Genomic DNA, 17,762 nt, shown 5'->3' on the forward strand with positions numbered 1-17,762 from the left:
GGTTAAAAGAGAGCATTGTCGTCCTCAGCCATGTGCTCTGTATAATTAAGAGCTGACACTGAAGCAGAGTAACAACAGCTTCTAATTTTTTACCCCTGATCACAGGTGCAAACATCTCAAACCCGTTCAGATGTTGCTGTTTCCTCAAGTTGCAGGTAAGGAGATTGTTGATATTTGACATTTGGGGAGATTACCTTTCTGTGACCCCCTATCTATTTTTATCTAGTATTTCTTAATTATTTCTATTAATAGCCACAGCTTCAGTTGGAAATTACTTGACAATTTGTGTGTGTGTGTGTGTGTGTATGTGCTTGTAGAGAAAATTTTAACTGTGTAGAAAGGGACTAGGAGCTTGGGTTTGAAAATTGTTCCTGGTGTTAGGAAATCTGTGAATGTGTAATGAGAATTAGGAGACAGAAGTTGGATTTTTAGCCATTTCTCATTTGAATTCAGAAGATTTAGGGAAGTAAAAACTCACTGTAGAAGTAAAATGGTTTCATGTTAAGCCATTTTAAAAACTGGTGTTTACAGTCAGTTTAAGTGCAACCTCTGAATTAAAATGACTAGTTTTTATTGACATGGTTGGGCTGAGGAGCAGACAGTCTTGTCTTCATACATGTAATAATAACCCCCCCCCTTTTAAGAAAAACACATAAAGTTTAAAATAAAGTGAATGGGCCTCAGACTTTCTAACACTTGGCTGTCAGAAAACAGAAAAGCCCTCTCTTCATTAATAGAAGATGAACGATAAATGGCTGGTTCTGAAACTGTGAGCATGAGTAGTGGCTTCTGTACCTTGGAGAGACTACGAAACTGCTGAGTCGAAGAACTTTTGGGGGGGCGTTTTGCTGTTTTTGTGTTGTGAAAATGCCCAGTTTTAGCAGTGAAGTGGAATTGATCTTACTTCCCCAAGTGACAGCTGAGGTACTCTGAGAGCAGTGTTCCTGGGGACTCACTGAATGCTGGCCCATCCCGCTCAGCTGGGCACGCTGTATGTAATCCACAAAGCAAACAAGTGAGCCAGCATCATAATGTTTTAATGCTGCATTTGTTTCAAGGGAAACAGAGGAACAATTAAGCAGTTTGCCAGAGTAAACACATGCATCAAGGCTATCTCATTCCCTGTCACTGGACTCTAGGCTTCAAGTGTTTTATTTGGTTTGGAGACCCATTAAATTACAATTGGGCGGTAAATTATAAGGGAGTACCTAGTGCTAATTTATTAGATGAAACAGATTCCATAGAAAAATGTTCTTTTTTTTTCAATTTTACACCTTAATCTTTTCTTTTAGAAAAAATAATATCTTGGGTTTGTTTTTTTTTTCCCCCCCAATACAGAACACAAAGCATGACTACATGTTTTCTTTGGGAATAAAGATAGGTGGAATTGTCTCCTTAGATCTTGTGACTTGATGAGCTATCTAAGAGAGAAAAAGAGATTTAAAAACAAAAAAAATCTCCATATGAACGTTTGGCTGGATAGGTAAGGCCAGTGACATTTTTAATAATACACGTTATGAAAGGATGACTGAAGTTCAAATAAGATGAACTATTTTGAGGCTAAGAAAAGAGATACAATGGGACTTTTGTGCGAATGTGTTTCAAAGAAGGTGTGAAGTCGTTAGCGCATTAGAGTGGTGTTATGAATTTGGTACATCTGTCAAACGGAAGGCTTCTTGTCTTTAGGTCTATGGAAATGCAGGATCTAACCAGCCCGCATAGCCGTCTGAGTGGTAGTAGTGAATCCCCCAAACTCGATAACTCTCATATAAATAGTAATTCCATGACTCCCAATGGCACCGAAGGTGAGTGTCTGCCTTCTCACTGTTTACTTTGTGCTTTATTTCTTCATCAATATACACTGTGTTTTTTAGGTGGTTATGATTTCGGTTGTCACATCCATGCAACTACTATTCCATTTCTTGTTTAGGTAGTTTGACTTATGAATCAGTAGTCACCCTCAGGGGCTCACATTATTGTAACATTACGTAGACTGGCTTTATTTTGTATATGTATACATGGTACACCTGTGTATGTGTGCATGACATGTTTAACCTTTGAGTGTGTTTTCTCTTCCTGTTGCTCGTTCTCCACAGCACAGTATCAATTTGCAGTTGTTTTGCTATCTAAGCAATGAAAATTTGGAATTATTTCCTTTATTTGACTTTCCCTTTGTTACTAAATATAACCAAATTTGTTTAAATGCAGCATTGGGCTGGGTTGTTTTTAAACATCAATAAAACAATTTGTGTGCCTAATGTTCTTGTGGCTTTGGCCATTAAAATATAAATAAGTAAAAAAAAAACAAAACCTTTATTGTTTATAAATATACAACCTGATTTGGAAGATAACGTGAAATTAATTTACTTTCTTAGAGATTAAGTAGCATATTTCAAACATAGTACTGTTACAATTATTTTTGTATAATTAATACATATGAATATTTATGTAAATAAAAATACATACTTTAATCCATACATACCTATATATACCTAAGTCTAAACATATAGATAAAGCTATTTGTATGTGTTGTTAGCTGTCATGCACATTTATTCAGTTCCTATGCATGTTTTTAAATTTCAACAGATAGGTGGATATGTTATATATTGCATTGTATTTATTTCTACTTTAGCCTATTGAAAAATTCTTTGCAGGTGATATTTTTGCTTATTTATTCCTTATTAAGCCTTAGGACCTTGATGAACTTAGAACATAAGTTTCACTAGACGTTCAATACATTATCTATATTAGAATTCCATCCATACACAAAACCCTTAACCATCATTTTTTCTCAATCACCATGTTGATCTTTTATCACAGTTCTTAAAAATAAACAAAACTAAGTGCCATAAAGTTGTTTGGTGCAGTATTCCAGTATGTATTAGCGAAGCCTTTCTGAAACAATACGTAATTTATGATAATAGACACAATATAAAATAACTTTTGTAGCAACAGTGAGTGCTTTTACGTGTAAGTAGTCTGTTTTCTTTTTTGAGTAAATAATTTATGAAAAATGGTCACTGTCAAAAGTAAAAACTTTGCTGACCTAGCTAAAAGAAATCCCTGAATAAGGTTCCTTTTCATCTGAAACACTTTTCTTCCTATTTCGATGGGCAATCAAAAAGAAATTTAAGTTATTTATAGGAATGTCATTCTAGCATTTAAATAGATTTTATAGAGCAAATAAATGCAAGCAGTTCTTTTTTCCTTCTCCTTTGGAATGTGGCTTCAGGTGTGAGCCTGACTGCTGTGGTGTGGCCTGGTGTGTGCAGGCACACAGACCGCGGCAGGCCCTGCACTGGTCGGCCCCACGCCAGCGTCAGCATGCAGGGCAGCATCAGAGGACCATAGGTGGAAACCTTTAACAGCCGTTCTCATCACTGTGAAGTCCAAATGGGACACTTATTTAAAGTGACTTAAAAATAAAAAAAGACTAAGTATGCTAGATTACTCAGCTTAATACCAATACATGTTGATAAGTGTAATTATGAAATTATAATTGCTAATTTTCTTACATATTAAAAAATGAAATAGGTATAAGGTGTTTTCATTTTGTCATCATCTTACTGGCAAATTGTCTCCTACAAAATAAGAACCAGGCAATATTGAACAGAGCATGTTCTGGGGGCCGCCCCCTTGGATGGCTTTGTGTGAATGATGTGTGGCTTGTGTTTTAAGGGCATGCAAAATGATAATATTTCTGAATATTTACATTTAATAGCTTAATATCACATTAATATGTACTTGATAAGATTTTTGCGTATCTAAAATAAATTCAAAATAATGAAATATTTTAGGGAATTGTGTCATTTGCCAAACCATCAATCTGGGAAGTACTCGGAACTTATTTCTTACCCTAAAAGAAAATCTTAATTATCTTATCCCTTAGAACTGCATTTTTTTTAGACCCATTTCAGACAAGTACCCAGGTACTCAACTCACTCTGTTTCCAGGCATTCTGCACTGGTGAACTTTGCAAGGGTTATTGTGTTTAGAAAGTGAAGTTGAAAGATATCAATATGAATTATCCAAAGACTACATGGGATTTTAGTCAATCTAGTGGGGTGTTCAGTTTTATTTTAGTCTGCAGTTTGAAAATATGGACCCAAAATTTCACCATCTATATTACATGCCTATTCAGGGGCAAACAATATCAGAAAGTTCTGGGCTATTACTAAGTTTGTGAATCAATTTCTCATGCTACTTACATGTTCCATAATGCATTTGTATCATTTCTCTCAGTCACCACTAGAGGAATCGAGCTTAAAATCAGCAAATTCATAGTGTCTGGCCAGCTTTCCTGGGATATAATCATTATGGATTTTCCTATTCTTTCTTTGAAATCTTATTTATTTTGCAACCAGCAGTGTTTACCAATGAACTGGAGGAATGAAAGAACAAGAAATTTCTTCGCATTTCAAAGCATGTTTAAAAGATCAATCACCTCTCCTAACTCCGTAAGGAGTATTTCTACCTATCTCTGCCATGACTGATTTTAAGTGACTTCACTGTGGCCCGATTGGAATTGTCTCCTTAATTAGATCAACCAAGCTTCCCTTTAGTTTACACAGTTGTTGGCCCTGCCTCCACTTTTATAGACTGTCTTCTTTCACCAGAGCCTTTTTTTCCCCCAATTTCCTGCAACCACTTGTTCCTATAATGAGGCTAAGAAAACATGAAAATCTCCTGTATCAAAACCCATAACTTCATCTGAAGAACAAACAAGAAGGGAATGGAGTGGAGAGGCAGAGAATATTAAGTTTCTTCTTAAGTCTGCTGCCAAATTATCATAAGACTCAGTGTTTGTAGGTTCTGTACTCACAGGCTAGTGCTTCTTTTCATGGTTCATCTAAGGGATAAAGACAGACACTGAGCTACAGCCTCAAACATTTTGCTTTTTCAGATTTCCTAGTTGAAATGTTCTTTGGTGAGAATCGTTGTTTGAATGTTTCCTATTTCAAAAGTTGCAACTCTTCATATTTTTATATTTGATTCCAGGTTCTCTTGTGAATCGTTACTGGTGCAGTGAACAGTTGGTTTCACCCACTTTATAAGTCTTTGAAATAGAAAACATAAATATGCAAAAAATATAAAATAGCATACCTAAATGCTTGACTTGCATTCAGAAAAGCACTGTTAGAAGTGCTATGTTTCCAGATGAATTAATAAATATTTTAATTACGATTAAACAATTAAAGCTTGACCTGGAGAGACTGATGGAATGGTTATGAAAACATCATTTATGGCTTTTCTTTTCACTATTTTTCCTAGTCTTTGGGGCAGTTTGTCTTCCAGGACAGGATGGAAGAGAAATTTCTTATTAGAGAGATTGTTAAAGCATCATTTTTAAGACATAGGCTTTTGGGGGGTAATGTTTCTCTTAGATAAATATTGCAGCATCTAATCGGAGAAGATTTCCAACTGTGTGGGTGTATGTTCAAGCCTCTCTTTAGTAGAGGCTGCGTGTTGATGTTTGTTTTGTGTGTAAGTGTGAGAATTAGGTGGGACACATTTCTTCAGAAGGACTCAGGGCTCTAGCAGTAAAAGGGTTTTTATTTGCGTACCTAATTAAAGCCTTGTTTGCAAAGCAGTGATTCTTTCCATCTTTGTTTTTTCTGTTTGTCTGAAGTCCATGGGAGCCTAAGATTGGTCAGTTCATATATTGCTAGTTTGAGTGTTTATTTTTGGTTGTCTGGGGGTGAGGGGTGGGAGAGGGCAAAAAAGAGGTGTGAGTGAGCAGAACTAAGAGCTCTAATTCTGAGCTTTTTCTATTGTAAATTTAGATTCAAACTCAGGAAGAAGCTAAAGTTGTCTTAAAAGTAGAGGAATTTGCCTTTAAGTGACATAAAACCAGATGCAATTGGAATCTTCACTCCAAACAGGGTTTCAGGAATTCTGATGGTAATTCAAATAGTAATTTTGAATTGGTATATCAGATTTCCAAGATGATAAGAGATGCAATCTTGAGTTAGGTGGCTAAGTTTTCTGCATGTTAAGATGGATTTAATTGTGCATTGCATATTTTAGGATCATAGGTTAATTCAATTGTACAAATTTCTATTATCAGAAGTTATTTTAAAGTTGCTTTATCATTTCTACAAAGCTTAGAACACAAATTATCTGAATTTGTTTTCCTCACTGTAATTTTAATTTAGTAAAATACAGTTATATCCAACTAGAGTATTTTTTAAAATCTTATTTTTGAGAAATATATAAGCTCAAATGAATGTGTACAAAATTATGGCTTGAGGCTACATTTTAAAAGCTATGTTTATATATTTGTGGTCAGATATTTTGTTGTCAATATAAAAAATGATAATCTAATTTTATTATTGTTTACCTTCTGCACATGTTTTAGTTTCTGAAAGATTAAGGGACATTGGGAGGAAAGGAGTTTATAAATGACGTTTTAGAGTTTGTGTATAGCCCCAGAATTGGCCTCTTTTAAATTGTTCTTTAGCAAAAGCTATGAAAGAATGAAAAAAATTTAAAAGTTAATATTTGCATATGTAGTATATGAAAATAATTTTCACATGCCTGCTGTTAGTTTATAATAATAATGGCTAATTTTGGGGAATAGCCTATTGTTAGTCACTAAGCTGACCATTCTCTGTGATTCATTAATCTTTAGAAAATCCTTTGAGATTGCCAACATAGTGGTTAAGTCACTGGGTTTGAATCCCAGCTGTAATTTACCAGCTGTATGAGCTCGGGCACATTAACTTCTGTGTATCTCAGTTTCCTCATCTGTAAAATGGGCATAAGAGCAGCTCTTGTATCAGGCTTGCTGTAAGGATAAGTAAAACTTGTAACGTGCTTGGAACTTACTAAGTGCTCTGTATCTGTTAACTTCTAGGCTATGTGTAAATTGTAGCCTCTTCGATGGTACCGTAGCTATTCTATGCACGAGAAAACTGAGTCTTGGAAAGTTAAATACCAAGTTGAAAGGCACGTGGTTTGTAATTAGTACCACTGGTATCTGATCTGGTATTTGAGTCAAGTTCTATTTGAGTCCAGAGCCTGGGTTTTCAAATCACTGTATCACTCAAGGGAGAATAGATGATTCCCATCGTCTGCTGGTGCCTTTTCTAATACCTTCATACTAGACATGGGTGCCTCTACTGTCATGTTGGTGTCTTCATGACTGGAGGACACCATTCTCCAGCCAACGGCAGAGCTGTAAAAGGACCAATGGCATAGGCTTTGATGACAAAAGGACTTCATTATAAGGACATCTCCCAAGGGTAGTTTTACTCTGGTTCTTAAGTTCTCTTGTGCGTGAGTGTGTGAGATTTCTTCCTCGTGTTGTGTGCACATAGCATGTTGCATCAATAGATTAACTTCTAGGGGATTGTCTCTTACTAGTTTTCAAAGCTTTAGACTTAATTATAATTCCTTCAGCTGTCTGTCTATGTTAAGCCTCTCTGGGATCAAACGGAGATGGGAAGTCATCTCTGCTTTTCATTATAATAGTCATTATTATATGCACATTTGGATGGAAGCAGTGTTACTGGGAAATTTTTAAAGTGGTTGCAGTTTTGCTACTGCTCAGAATTGGTATTTTCTACCTCAAAAGGATTTTGAAGTGGATGATATACATGGTCACATTTCTCTGAACTTTGAAAACCAGGTGATATTAACCAAGTGAATCTCAAAGAAGCAGCTACATTGGCTTTTGTTGAAGATCTGAGGGAAGAGCAGTTACCAAAGCCAAGAGGTGGGAGCACGCATGCTCCGCTCTGGGGGCGGGAGGAGAATGACGGCCTGTAAGGGGTCAAGTGGGAGGAGTAAAAGGGTGGTGTGTGTAGGGTCTTGCAGGTTGGCAGAAATGCTCTAGCCTGTTCTGTATCACTAACTGTATCTTCTGTAGTAAAAGTGGGAACTTCAATACTTACTGCCTGAAACTAGGCTCAGAGTTTCTTGATAAATGATAAACTCTATGTAGATAGTTTTCACCTACTCCCCATACCTCATAGTTCTGCGGCACCCCTCCCCTAGCTGGGCCAGAACTTTTGTATAAACAGAAATATGTATCTCCGTATGAGCATCCTACCTCTGGGAGAAACTGGTTCTCCCCAGAGAGATGTGCAAACCATTAACAAGTGCTAATATTTAGGTTAATCCTTATCCCTGTGGTCATGGATTCCAGCTGTAAGTAATGATGCCCAAGGGTGTCTTGGGGTGAGCAGTATATAGATAAAGTGGTGCGCATGTGCACGTGCTTGTGCTGACTTGGAGGAAAGTCCAAGAGTAATTCATTCTCCTCTCTTTGCCTCCAAACTTACAACATAATAGAAAAATAGATGTGTATATATATATATGCACACACACATATCTGCAAGTTTTCTACTTTTCCATTTTCACTTTGGGTAGGGAAAATTATCTGGCACATAGCTATCCTCAATGCCTGCTAAATATTGCCTTTACTGAGAGAATATAAATTTTGAGAAACTAATCAAGGATTTATGTTAAGTTTTAGGACCCCAAATCATTTCTAACGAAAAGCTTACTATGATTGTCTACAAGGTAGTTGGCCGGTTTTGTGAATTTTTCAGTTTTGTTTCATGCCTCCAGTATCCCATTATACTGAAAAAGGCGGGCAAATTCCACCAAATACATTCCAACGAGGTTATGTTACAGTACTCCCTGTAATACAAATTGGAAGCATTTTTTCCTCTGGTAAAATGAATCTAAATCAAAATCTAAAATACTTCCCTGTTTTATCATTGCATCTCTTACTGATACGGGGATATTCTGGGTGGGAAGAATACTTCTTTAACAACACAAGGACTATGAGCTGAACTGACTGAGTTCTTAACAGCTGATGGAGCACATCTTTTATTCCCTCTACCCACCTTATTTATTTTATCCTCAAAAAAAAAATTTAGGGTAACTTTTATACATCTCTTTTTAAAGAGTTAAAGTGACTAGTCTATGTTTACACAGTGTATCACCTGTGTCAGAAAAGAGGTTCAAAGTCATGTCGGGCTGATTTCAAAGCCCACCCACATCTTGTCCACCCTGAAACATGGGTTCCCCAGTAGCCTAAAATCCTAGTGCTTACTGAAGTACTTACCTGCCTTAAGAAATTTTTGTTACCTTATCTAAGGTTATTACTCAATGAAGGAATGACAGCTTCCATTTATATGTGTTTTTCAGCTCATCGAGGGTCAGGCTCCCTTAGAGGCAAAGACAGGCCTGTTCACTAGCGCGTCCTCAGCAGCCAGCTGAGGCTCAGCCATGATTAAGCAGTCAGCAGATGTTTGTTCCTGCATGTTACTATGTAAATAATGCAGGTGAATGATTACAGGAGGAGAGACTCACTAGTTTTATTTACAAAGCATGAACAGATTCAACAAGTCGCTAAAGCCCATTTTTCAAATTTTTGAAAATGATCATTTCACAGACCAATTCGTGTAGGAGTGAAGGGCTATCCATCCAGAGAACAGTTAGCATTTCTGCTGAGTTTTAATTTGTTCTGTAGTAATGGGCTCGATTTGGTATGTATGGATGAACTGTGTCAGATATGGAAACTTCAACTTGGACTTCATAGCAATCAGCAGTGATGAATCAACTTCCACATAGTCCAAGAAACAACTGAATGATATAAAGATCAAGTGGTTAATACACCTACTAAAAACATAGGTGGAAAGAAATCATGATTGGAGATAAACATTTTTAAGGTGGGGAAAATTATAAGAGCAAGAATATATACACACCTCAGTGAAAAGAATATACATATTTTTAAGGATATGTGATATATAGGAATATATACCATACTATGTATCTACCATTTCATTGTTAATTCAAGAAATACTTATTAAGTGATTGTGTCTAGAAATTTACCAAATGCCATTCTTGCCAAGGACAAGTTCCTAGTCTACTGTGATTTGCAGAACTATGATCAGAGGGCCACCACACTTTATGATAAGGACTGTATTTTCCAGAGGAGGAGGAACACCTAGTCATGCCTGAAGTGGTTGAGGATGGTTTCTGCATTCTGGGAATGCTTCAACAGAGTCTCAAAGGAGAGGTAGAAAAACACTAGGTGCCAAGCCAGGAAGGAAGGGAGACCGTGGACTATTCTGTTGTAGTAAAGACATCCCTAATCCCAGGGGTGCTGTGCGTGTGTGCATATGTGTGTGGTGTGAGACCCAGGCAGAGCACACAGAGATGGGGCTGAGACCATCACCCTTTAGCAGATGATAAAGGGCTTTGTGAACCTGGCTCAGGGGTTTGGATTCAAACCTGAAGGAGCTAGGTGACCTGAAGGCTTGCACACAGGAGAGGAATGTAATTGAGTCTGTGTCTTGGAAATACACTTAGATAGTATTTTGAAACAGTATTCAATGGGTGGTAGATGTGGAGAAAAGACTCCACATAAGAAATTATAGACATTTTAATCTGAAATCATGTGCTTGTTTATATATTACTCTCTCAGCACAAATTTTTGTCCGATACTTGCCTAAAGGAAGGCGGAGAATGAAAGTTGCATTGCATGGTGGTGAGAGCATGGATTTTGTAGTCAAACTAACCTGCGCTTAAAAAAGTTCAGCTTGTTGACTGATTGCATTACTAACGTGTGGGCTTTGCGGGACAGCAGAGCAGGGGGTTGGGAGAAGGCTCTGAAGCCGAGATACCAGCTCTGCCACTTACCAGTCAGGGAGTGTGATGCTGAATAATTACGGAGCTGCTCTCCATCTCTGCTTGTCGGTCTGTAAAATGAAGGCAATAATAATATCCACCTCTAGGGGTGCAAGGAGAGTTCAATGAGTTGGTAAAGTGCTTAGAACAGTCTGACTCCGAGGAAGTCCTTAATACCCACTGGCTGCTTTTGTTGTTGTTGTTGTTGTTATGATGTATGATCTCTGAGCCTCTGCCTTCCCCACTGGGAAGCGTGGGGATGGCATCTTTATCACTGGATGTATTTCACGTAGTGGAGGCTCAAGGTTCTTTAAAGGCAGCAACAGACCTAAAATACTAAGCACAGTCACTGCCATCTCCTATGTGATCAAAGAATCACCACTATTATTAAATAATAATACATATTATATTTTTTAAACAAACATGTCCACTGGGACTGGCTACGGCAGCGTCTGCATAGAGGGAGAGGATGTCCCCTCCCACTTTGAGATCCTCACATTGCCTAATAGCCTTTGCAGGTACTCTGACTACCTGGGGTGCCCAGTACTTGCCTGACTAATACACAGTGCAGGGAGGATGTATGTCTGGGAGCTCCTGTGATTTGGTGAAGAGTGGAAAAAGATGGGAAAAGGGTATGACCTGAGATGTAAATTTGGTAGGTTGATAACATTTTAGGCAAGTCAACCGTTTTCTTGCCAGATTGATATGATTGAGGTTCTGAGTCTGAGCCAGCTCATCTGTTTCCAATCTTCACACACTAGTTTATTTTACCATCCGCTAATTTGCAACATTCACTGATACACTTCTGTCCAGTGCCCTGCTATTCTGGGACTCCTGTTGCTGTGCCGTTCACTGATTGTTCAGATCTCCACGAGCGGCATGATTAAGGATGATAAAACCCTAATTGGACAATGTTTGACTTTTCAGTGGTTTCATAAAAGGTATGGTAATCAAAGAAACTTGAAGCCTACCTGGGTGACCTTAGGCTAGTTTTTAAACATCTTTAAGCTGCAGTTTCCTCATCTTTTAAATGTGACAATTACAATAAATTAATCTCAGAGAGTTGCCCTGAGGAGCAAATAAGCTATTGTTTGTAAAGTTCTTATGAGCACAATGCCAGGCATGGAGTAAGTGCTCAGTAAACATAAACTAGTTTTTAAATGATTACTCTTCCCTGTGAAAATTCTACATAAATATTGCCTAGGCCATAAGTTGAGTATGTTTTATTGCTACTTTGATTCTTAAAATTGGAGCAATCTTTCCACACCATTGTGCCATGCTTTCATTATTATAACACACTAAAAATTGTTTAGATCCCACTTTGGAATCTAAATGTGGGTATCTGTGGAAGATCATCAAATGGCACATTTAAGGTCTTTTCATTTCATTATATATATATTTTACTGAAAAGAAAAAATAACCATAAACAAATATGAACTCTAGTTAATGATATGAATGCAGAAGTGTTTCAGGGAACTGTATGATGTCTGCAACTTATTTTTTTTAGTTCATGTAGAATAATACAGTTTTATGAGGAATAGATGTGGGAAAGTAAATATAGTAAAATGTTCATTGTGAAATCCTGGTGGTAAGTTTATGGCTGTTCACTGTATAATTCCTCCAACTTTTCTGTATGTATGAAAATTTTTATAATAAAATATTGGTGATAAAAGTGAACCTCAGATACTTAACAGTGTCCTAGGGAGGAAATATGTATTTAGTTTTCACTGTATCCAGAGAACTATGCCAGATTCTAGCAAATATACAGTGAAGTATGTGGCATTACCCCTGCCTGAAAAAGCTCAGTCTGAAAATAGGACTTTAAAAAAAATTTGGCAAAAACTCAAAGATCATGGTATGTCAATTAAATTATGAAGGTGAGGATTTTCAATCTGTGGCTTAGAGATGCCCAAGTATTGAACAAGTACTGAAGTTCAGCAAATTCTGTGCAAAAAGCTTTTTCTGAAGGATGAGGAAATTAACAGGCTGCATATATATGTAATTCTTTTTCACATATGGACAGTCTGTTATGTTTATTAAAATAGAAATTTTCTCACAAAAATTCACAGTGGGATTTTGTCATTATGCACTTTCTCAATCAACAGATCGAAAATAGGCTATCATCTGGATTCTGAAATATTTTGGTGTTAGAAAGAGGGCTTCATTCTCCAGAAGGCTAGAAGCCACTGATCCAAACAAAAGTGCTCTCAGAGTTCAGAAAAAAGAGCTCTTGAGCTTGCTGAGCTTCAAGAAGGAAAGGGAACTTGAGCTTAGTGTTGGAAAATGAGGAGCATTTGAATAGGTTGAGAAGAGATGGAATGCATTCTAAACGAGGGACTAATCTGAACAAAGGTAGGATAGTTCAGGAGGCTGTGAGGAGAGCAGTTGAACTGAAGGAAGGAATTGATGGTAGATAAGCTTGGAAGGATCATCTGGAGCCAAACTGTGGAGGACCCTGAACAGTAGGCTAAGGAATTTGGACTTCATCCTGGAGAAGCCATTGCATATTTTGAGCAAGTGTTTTAAGTATTCATCTGGCAGTGGTTCCAGGGAGAGATTGGACTGGGGCAGAGATGAGCAGTGGGATGGAGGCTCACGCGATCTGTCCAGATTCCATGTGTCAGGAACCTAAGCTAGCATGGCAAGAAGGAGAGTTGAAAAAAACAAAACAAAACAAAACAAAGAAAGGTAGAGTTGCAAGAGACATTTTTACCAAAAAAAAAGTCAGCTAGTCTAGACTGCTACACAAATCAGTGTGCATAGATTCTTCAATGTGCTGCACTTCCTGTGAATTACAGGTTTTGAAATTGACTCCCATGCCTTGTTGGCCATGTGTACCCTTAAGTGCAGGTTTAGTCTGTGTATGTTTGTTGATTTGGTTTTCATAAGATTGTGTTTGCTGTTTGTCTTCTCTCCTTTAAGAAAAAGAGGATGACTTCAAATTTATGGAGGGATAACAACTATATTCCAGGCTACAGAGCCAATCTAAACATAAAGGGATACTTGGTTTTCCAAATGGGTATTTATCAAAGAAAAAAACATTTGTTTCATGGATGTACATACTTTTAGATAAAGGAGAAATAGTTGAATGGCTGCATATAATACTTATTCATTGCATGTCTTTAAGATATATAAAATATTTAAATTTAGGAGTACTGTTATGTTCCCCTTTTATAGTTCATGTAATTTTATTTATTTTCTTTACATATGTCTTTGGTATCCCTTGATGCCACTTTTTTAGTCATTTGATACAGGTTTTATTTTTTTTAATTAAAAAAAATTATATTAACTTTTATTTTTTTAACCTGAGATTCTGGATATTATTTTGTAGCATATCAGAAGTCCTCAGGAGTGTAATAATTAACAAGGAATTCCTACACATAAACATAACTAATTTCTTTTCTCCACATTCAGTAGATCTTGAACATTACCTAGAGTGCTTCCAGTATCAAAGTTACTATACATTTCTAAGATGACATACATTGTTTTCTACAAATGTATCTTTATATATATTTGTATGAAACATACAAAATATTTCAAAATACAAAAGCTTTAGGGAATCTTCCTGTGTTTTTTGGCACCAGGTGAAATGTCTATCTTTAAACATCTTGACACAGTTTTTAAAAACATACATTTCCACTTCTGCCTCATGATTTGAGAAAGAGTGCTCATTAAATCTGTGAGTGATACTGTCCTTGACTCCAACTGTGACTTAACATCATGATGGTTATACTTTCCTCTTGTCTTATAGGTTATTTGTTATCTGTACAGCAAAATCATGTGTGGTATAGATTTTTTAAAGGGCTTTTTAAAGGCTTACTTATAGCAATATCTAATATTTGCCTTTGGGTGGTCATGCCTCATGAATTATTAAATCTGTGTGACTTATTTACCTCTCTTTTGACTGATTATCTCTAAACAAACAAAAATAAGGCTCTCTTTAAACATACGAAAACTCCAATGATAGATGTTCCTTTATGCTAATGTCTCTTCTCCAAAGAGTACTTTGTTCAAAATAGCATAAGGGGCATATGTCCTGTAAGCAAAGGGCTTCACAAGAACCTGCACATATGTTGACTGAGTGATAATTTGGAAGGAAGAAAATGTGATCCTACGTTTGATCATACACAGTGTGTTTAATTGTCCCATGCGGTGTGCTGAGTGGTATGAAGTCCACTGTGATCTCCTTTTCAAAGTCAATTATACATTGTTAACCTTTATCCATTCCTTCAGTGAATATTGAGTGTTAAGCATGGTGCTAAGTTCTGTAGGGATAGAAAAGCTGTAGTTCTGAAGACATTTATAATATGTTCAAATGGATACGACTGTGACATTTAAAACAAGGTTGAGTGGGATGTGTGTTTTAAAGGAGGTACAAACTCAGATTTAGTCGCTCAAGGAGAAGAATCAGCCCCTACATAGTAGATCAGGCAAGATTTGACAAAGCAGGTGGGACTTGGGTTGAACCTTGAAGGAAGTGTGGGATTTGGTCAGATGTTTGTAGAACATGTCAGAAGAAAAGGCACTGGCATTATTGTGGATCTGAGGGAGCATTAAACACTTGGTAGACCAGTTTGGTTTAAATGTTGACTATGTATATGGACTCGTGTTTCTTTGTAAAATGGAGGTAATAAGTGTCACAGAGAAAAGTTAGGACAATTAGATGTGCCCTTGTATTTTGTAACACTCTTATATTCTTGTCAGTTACTAGTTGTTATACAAATACAAAGTGTGTGTGGAAGAAGTGGCAAGTAAAGCAAAAAAATAAAAATAAAAAATAAAAAAAGCTTGGTCTTAGAGTATAGAGGGCCTTGAAAACATGACAAAGGAGTGAAAACTTAATTTGAGAGAAAATGGAGAGCCTGCTGAGGACTACAGAGCTAGGAGGGACTTGCTCAAATCGAGGCTGTGGAAAGAGAAACATCTCTGCTTCAGATACAGAGAGTGGAGGCTGAAAAGCCAATTTGCCAGCTTTTCCAAGAGAAAAGATAGAAGGTAATTAGGCTAGTGGCTGTGAAATTAGGAAAAATGGTTGTGAAAGATTAGAGTGGTAGAAATAATAGACCTGGCACTAAGGTGTGAGGAAAGAGGGGGTTGGAGGAATCAGAGTGAAAAGGACACTTGCAGTCTAGGTGGCATGACCATTACAGAGGGATAGGATGATGGTTTTGCATCTGAGCAGGTTGACGTGTCCCTGATTCAGGCAAGGGCATTGCATGATTGGGCTCATAGGCTTGGTCCCCATGAAAAAGATATGTATGTGGGTAGATTTAGCAGTTGTCTACATAAGTGTGATTTTTTAAAAAAAGAAAACTTTGTAAAATGAAGCAACGTAGGATTGATTTTAGCTCTGGGTTCCAGGATGGGCTGGTGAAATTGGAGTGGGGAATGGATGGAGGTTTGGATAGAGGCTATACTGGTGACCCTTAAAGAGCAAGTCTGGCAGAAGAAAGCAAATGAAAAAGATAAAAGGTGACATTATTTAGAGGCAATGCGGTTCTAGGAAGCAGTGTAGCTGAACTGTTCAATAACCAGAGTGGAATGAAGGTAAATCTCACTGAGATAGAAGAGAGGATGGAAATCATAAAGAATAATTCAGAGATGGTGAACTGAGGGGTTTTTTTTTTTTTTTGGTATGTATGTATTTTTATTGAAGTATAGTCAGTTTACAATGTTGTGTCAATTTCTCGTGTACAGCATAATGCTTCAGTCATACATGAATATACATATATTTGTTTTCACCATAAGTTACTACAAGATATTGAATATAGATCCCTGTGCTATACAGTATAAACTTGCTGTTTATTTATTTCATATAAGTATCTTCAAGTCTCAAACTCCCAATTTAACCCTTCTCACCCACTTCCCCCTGCCGCCCTGGTAACCATCAGGTTGTCTATGTCTGTGAGAACTGAGATTTGAAGTCCTTGAGCATTATAGTAGGAAACAAAACAGGAAGAACAAGAGTGTGCCAAGCAAAGGCAAGTTTTACTATTACAGTTGAAAGAAAAATTATGAGATGAGTTTAGATATTGCACGGGGAGGACCTCTGGCTCACTCAGGCTGCTGCCTTCGCTGTAATCCTGGGCAAATTCTTAGCACAAAGGCCAACTCCCAAACCAGCAGGCAGAGCTGCCCTCTGGGGGGAGAACTTGCTTTAACTGCCCTCTTAATTTATAGTGAGAAATATAACTAATCAATGGACTGGGTACTTGTCTCCTCTGATCAGCCTATCATCTCCCTGGATTGTGACTGCAGCATTTAAAGTGTGACTGGAAGTTGCTTGATGAGCACAGAATCATGGTATGATGGGCTAGTTGGATGAGCTTGATAGCTAACGTCACCAAGCTTCTGTCATCTGGTAGATCTATCTCCACTTAAATTTATGGTGAACAAAGACAGTGTTCTCTTTTTTTGTGGGCCACTGACAGTGTATTCATCCTAAGCAGTGCTGGAGAGAGATGCCCACATTTTCTCCTGGAATCCTCTATCACCATTGCCATATTCACCATCCTGCTGCTTGCTTGTCTCTCCAGAAAGAGTATATACTCTGATTGTAATGACCCAACTTATAATGAATGTTTTCTCAATACAATCGTGATTTGGTCCTGCCTTCTTGAGTTACATCCAAGTTGCCTTGATTTGATTTTGGTTATCCTGAGGCAGTGGCCTCGTGGTTGATCTTAGACAAGTCACTTAGCTTTATATTCTTTCCATTTGCTTCTCAAAGGGTAAGCTTAACTTTACCGTGAAGTTTATGACAGACTTTTGTCACATGAGAAACACTTTGATTTCTCACAATTACTTTTTAAAAAAAGATGCTATAATGATAAGGTAGCTATAAAAGCATGGCCTCTGGACCTAGCACAGTGCTAAGTGACTTATAGGCATTTATAAACCTTATGAGTGTATTATCCCCACCTACAGAAGAGGAAGCGGAGGCACACAGAAGTTGAGTGACTTTCCTAGGTCCATACTGATGATAGCAAAGCTAGATTAAACTCCAACTGATAATACCGCAGCTGGTACTTTTTACTCTTTATCTATCTATCTATCTATCTATCTATCTATCTATCTATCTATCTATCTATCATCTATTGTAACTCTTATTCACTGTT

The 17,762-nt window shown here is 37.3% G+C and overlaps 1 protein-coding gene across 8 annotated transcripts in view; it reads left to right on the forward strand.

The window, feature by feature from the left end:
- EYA1 (EYA transcriptional coactivator and phosphatase 1) overlaps positions 1-17,762 on the forward strand; it is a 283,352-nt gene that overhangs the window by 148,372 nt on the left and 117,218 nt on the right. For 7 of the 8 annotated variants that reach the window (XM_032470269.1, XM_032470272.1, XM_006185840.3 and 4 more), the window contains 2 exons: positions 106-155; positions 1,687-1,805. In XM_032470269.1, the coding sequence (XP_032326160.1) occupies positions 106-155; positions 1,687-1,805 (169 nt within the window). The remainder of the gene's footprint in view (positions 1-105; positions 156-1,686; positions 1,806-17,762) is intronic. The other variant, XM_032470275.1, reaches the window with a different exon arrangement.

The sequence above is a fragment of the Camelus ferus genome, chromosome 29, assembly GCF_009834535.1.
Source record: "Camelus ferus isolate YT-003-E chromosome 29, BCGSAC_Cfer_1.0, whole genome shotgun sequence".
In the NCBI taxonomy this organism is placed as follows: Eukaryota; Metazoa; Chordata; class Mammalia; order Artiodactyla; family Camelidae; genus Camelus; species Camelus ferus.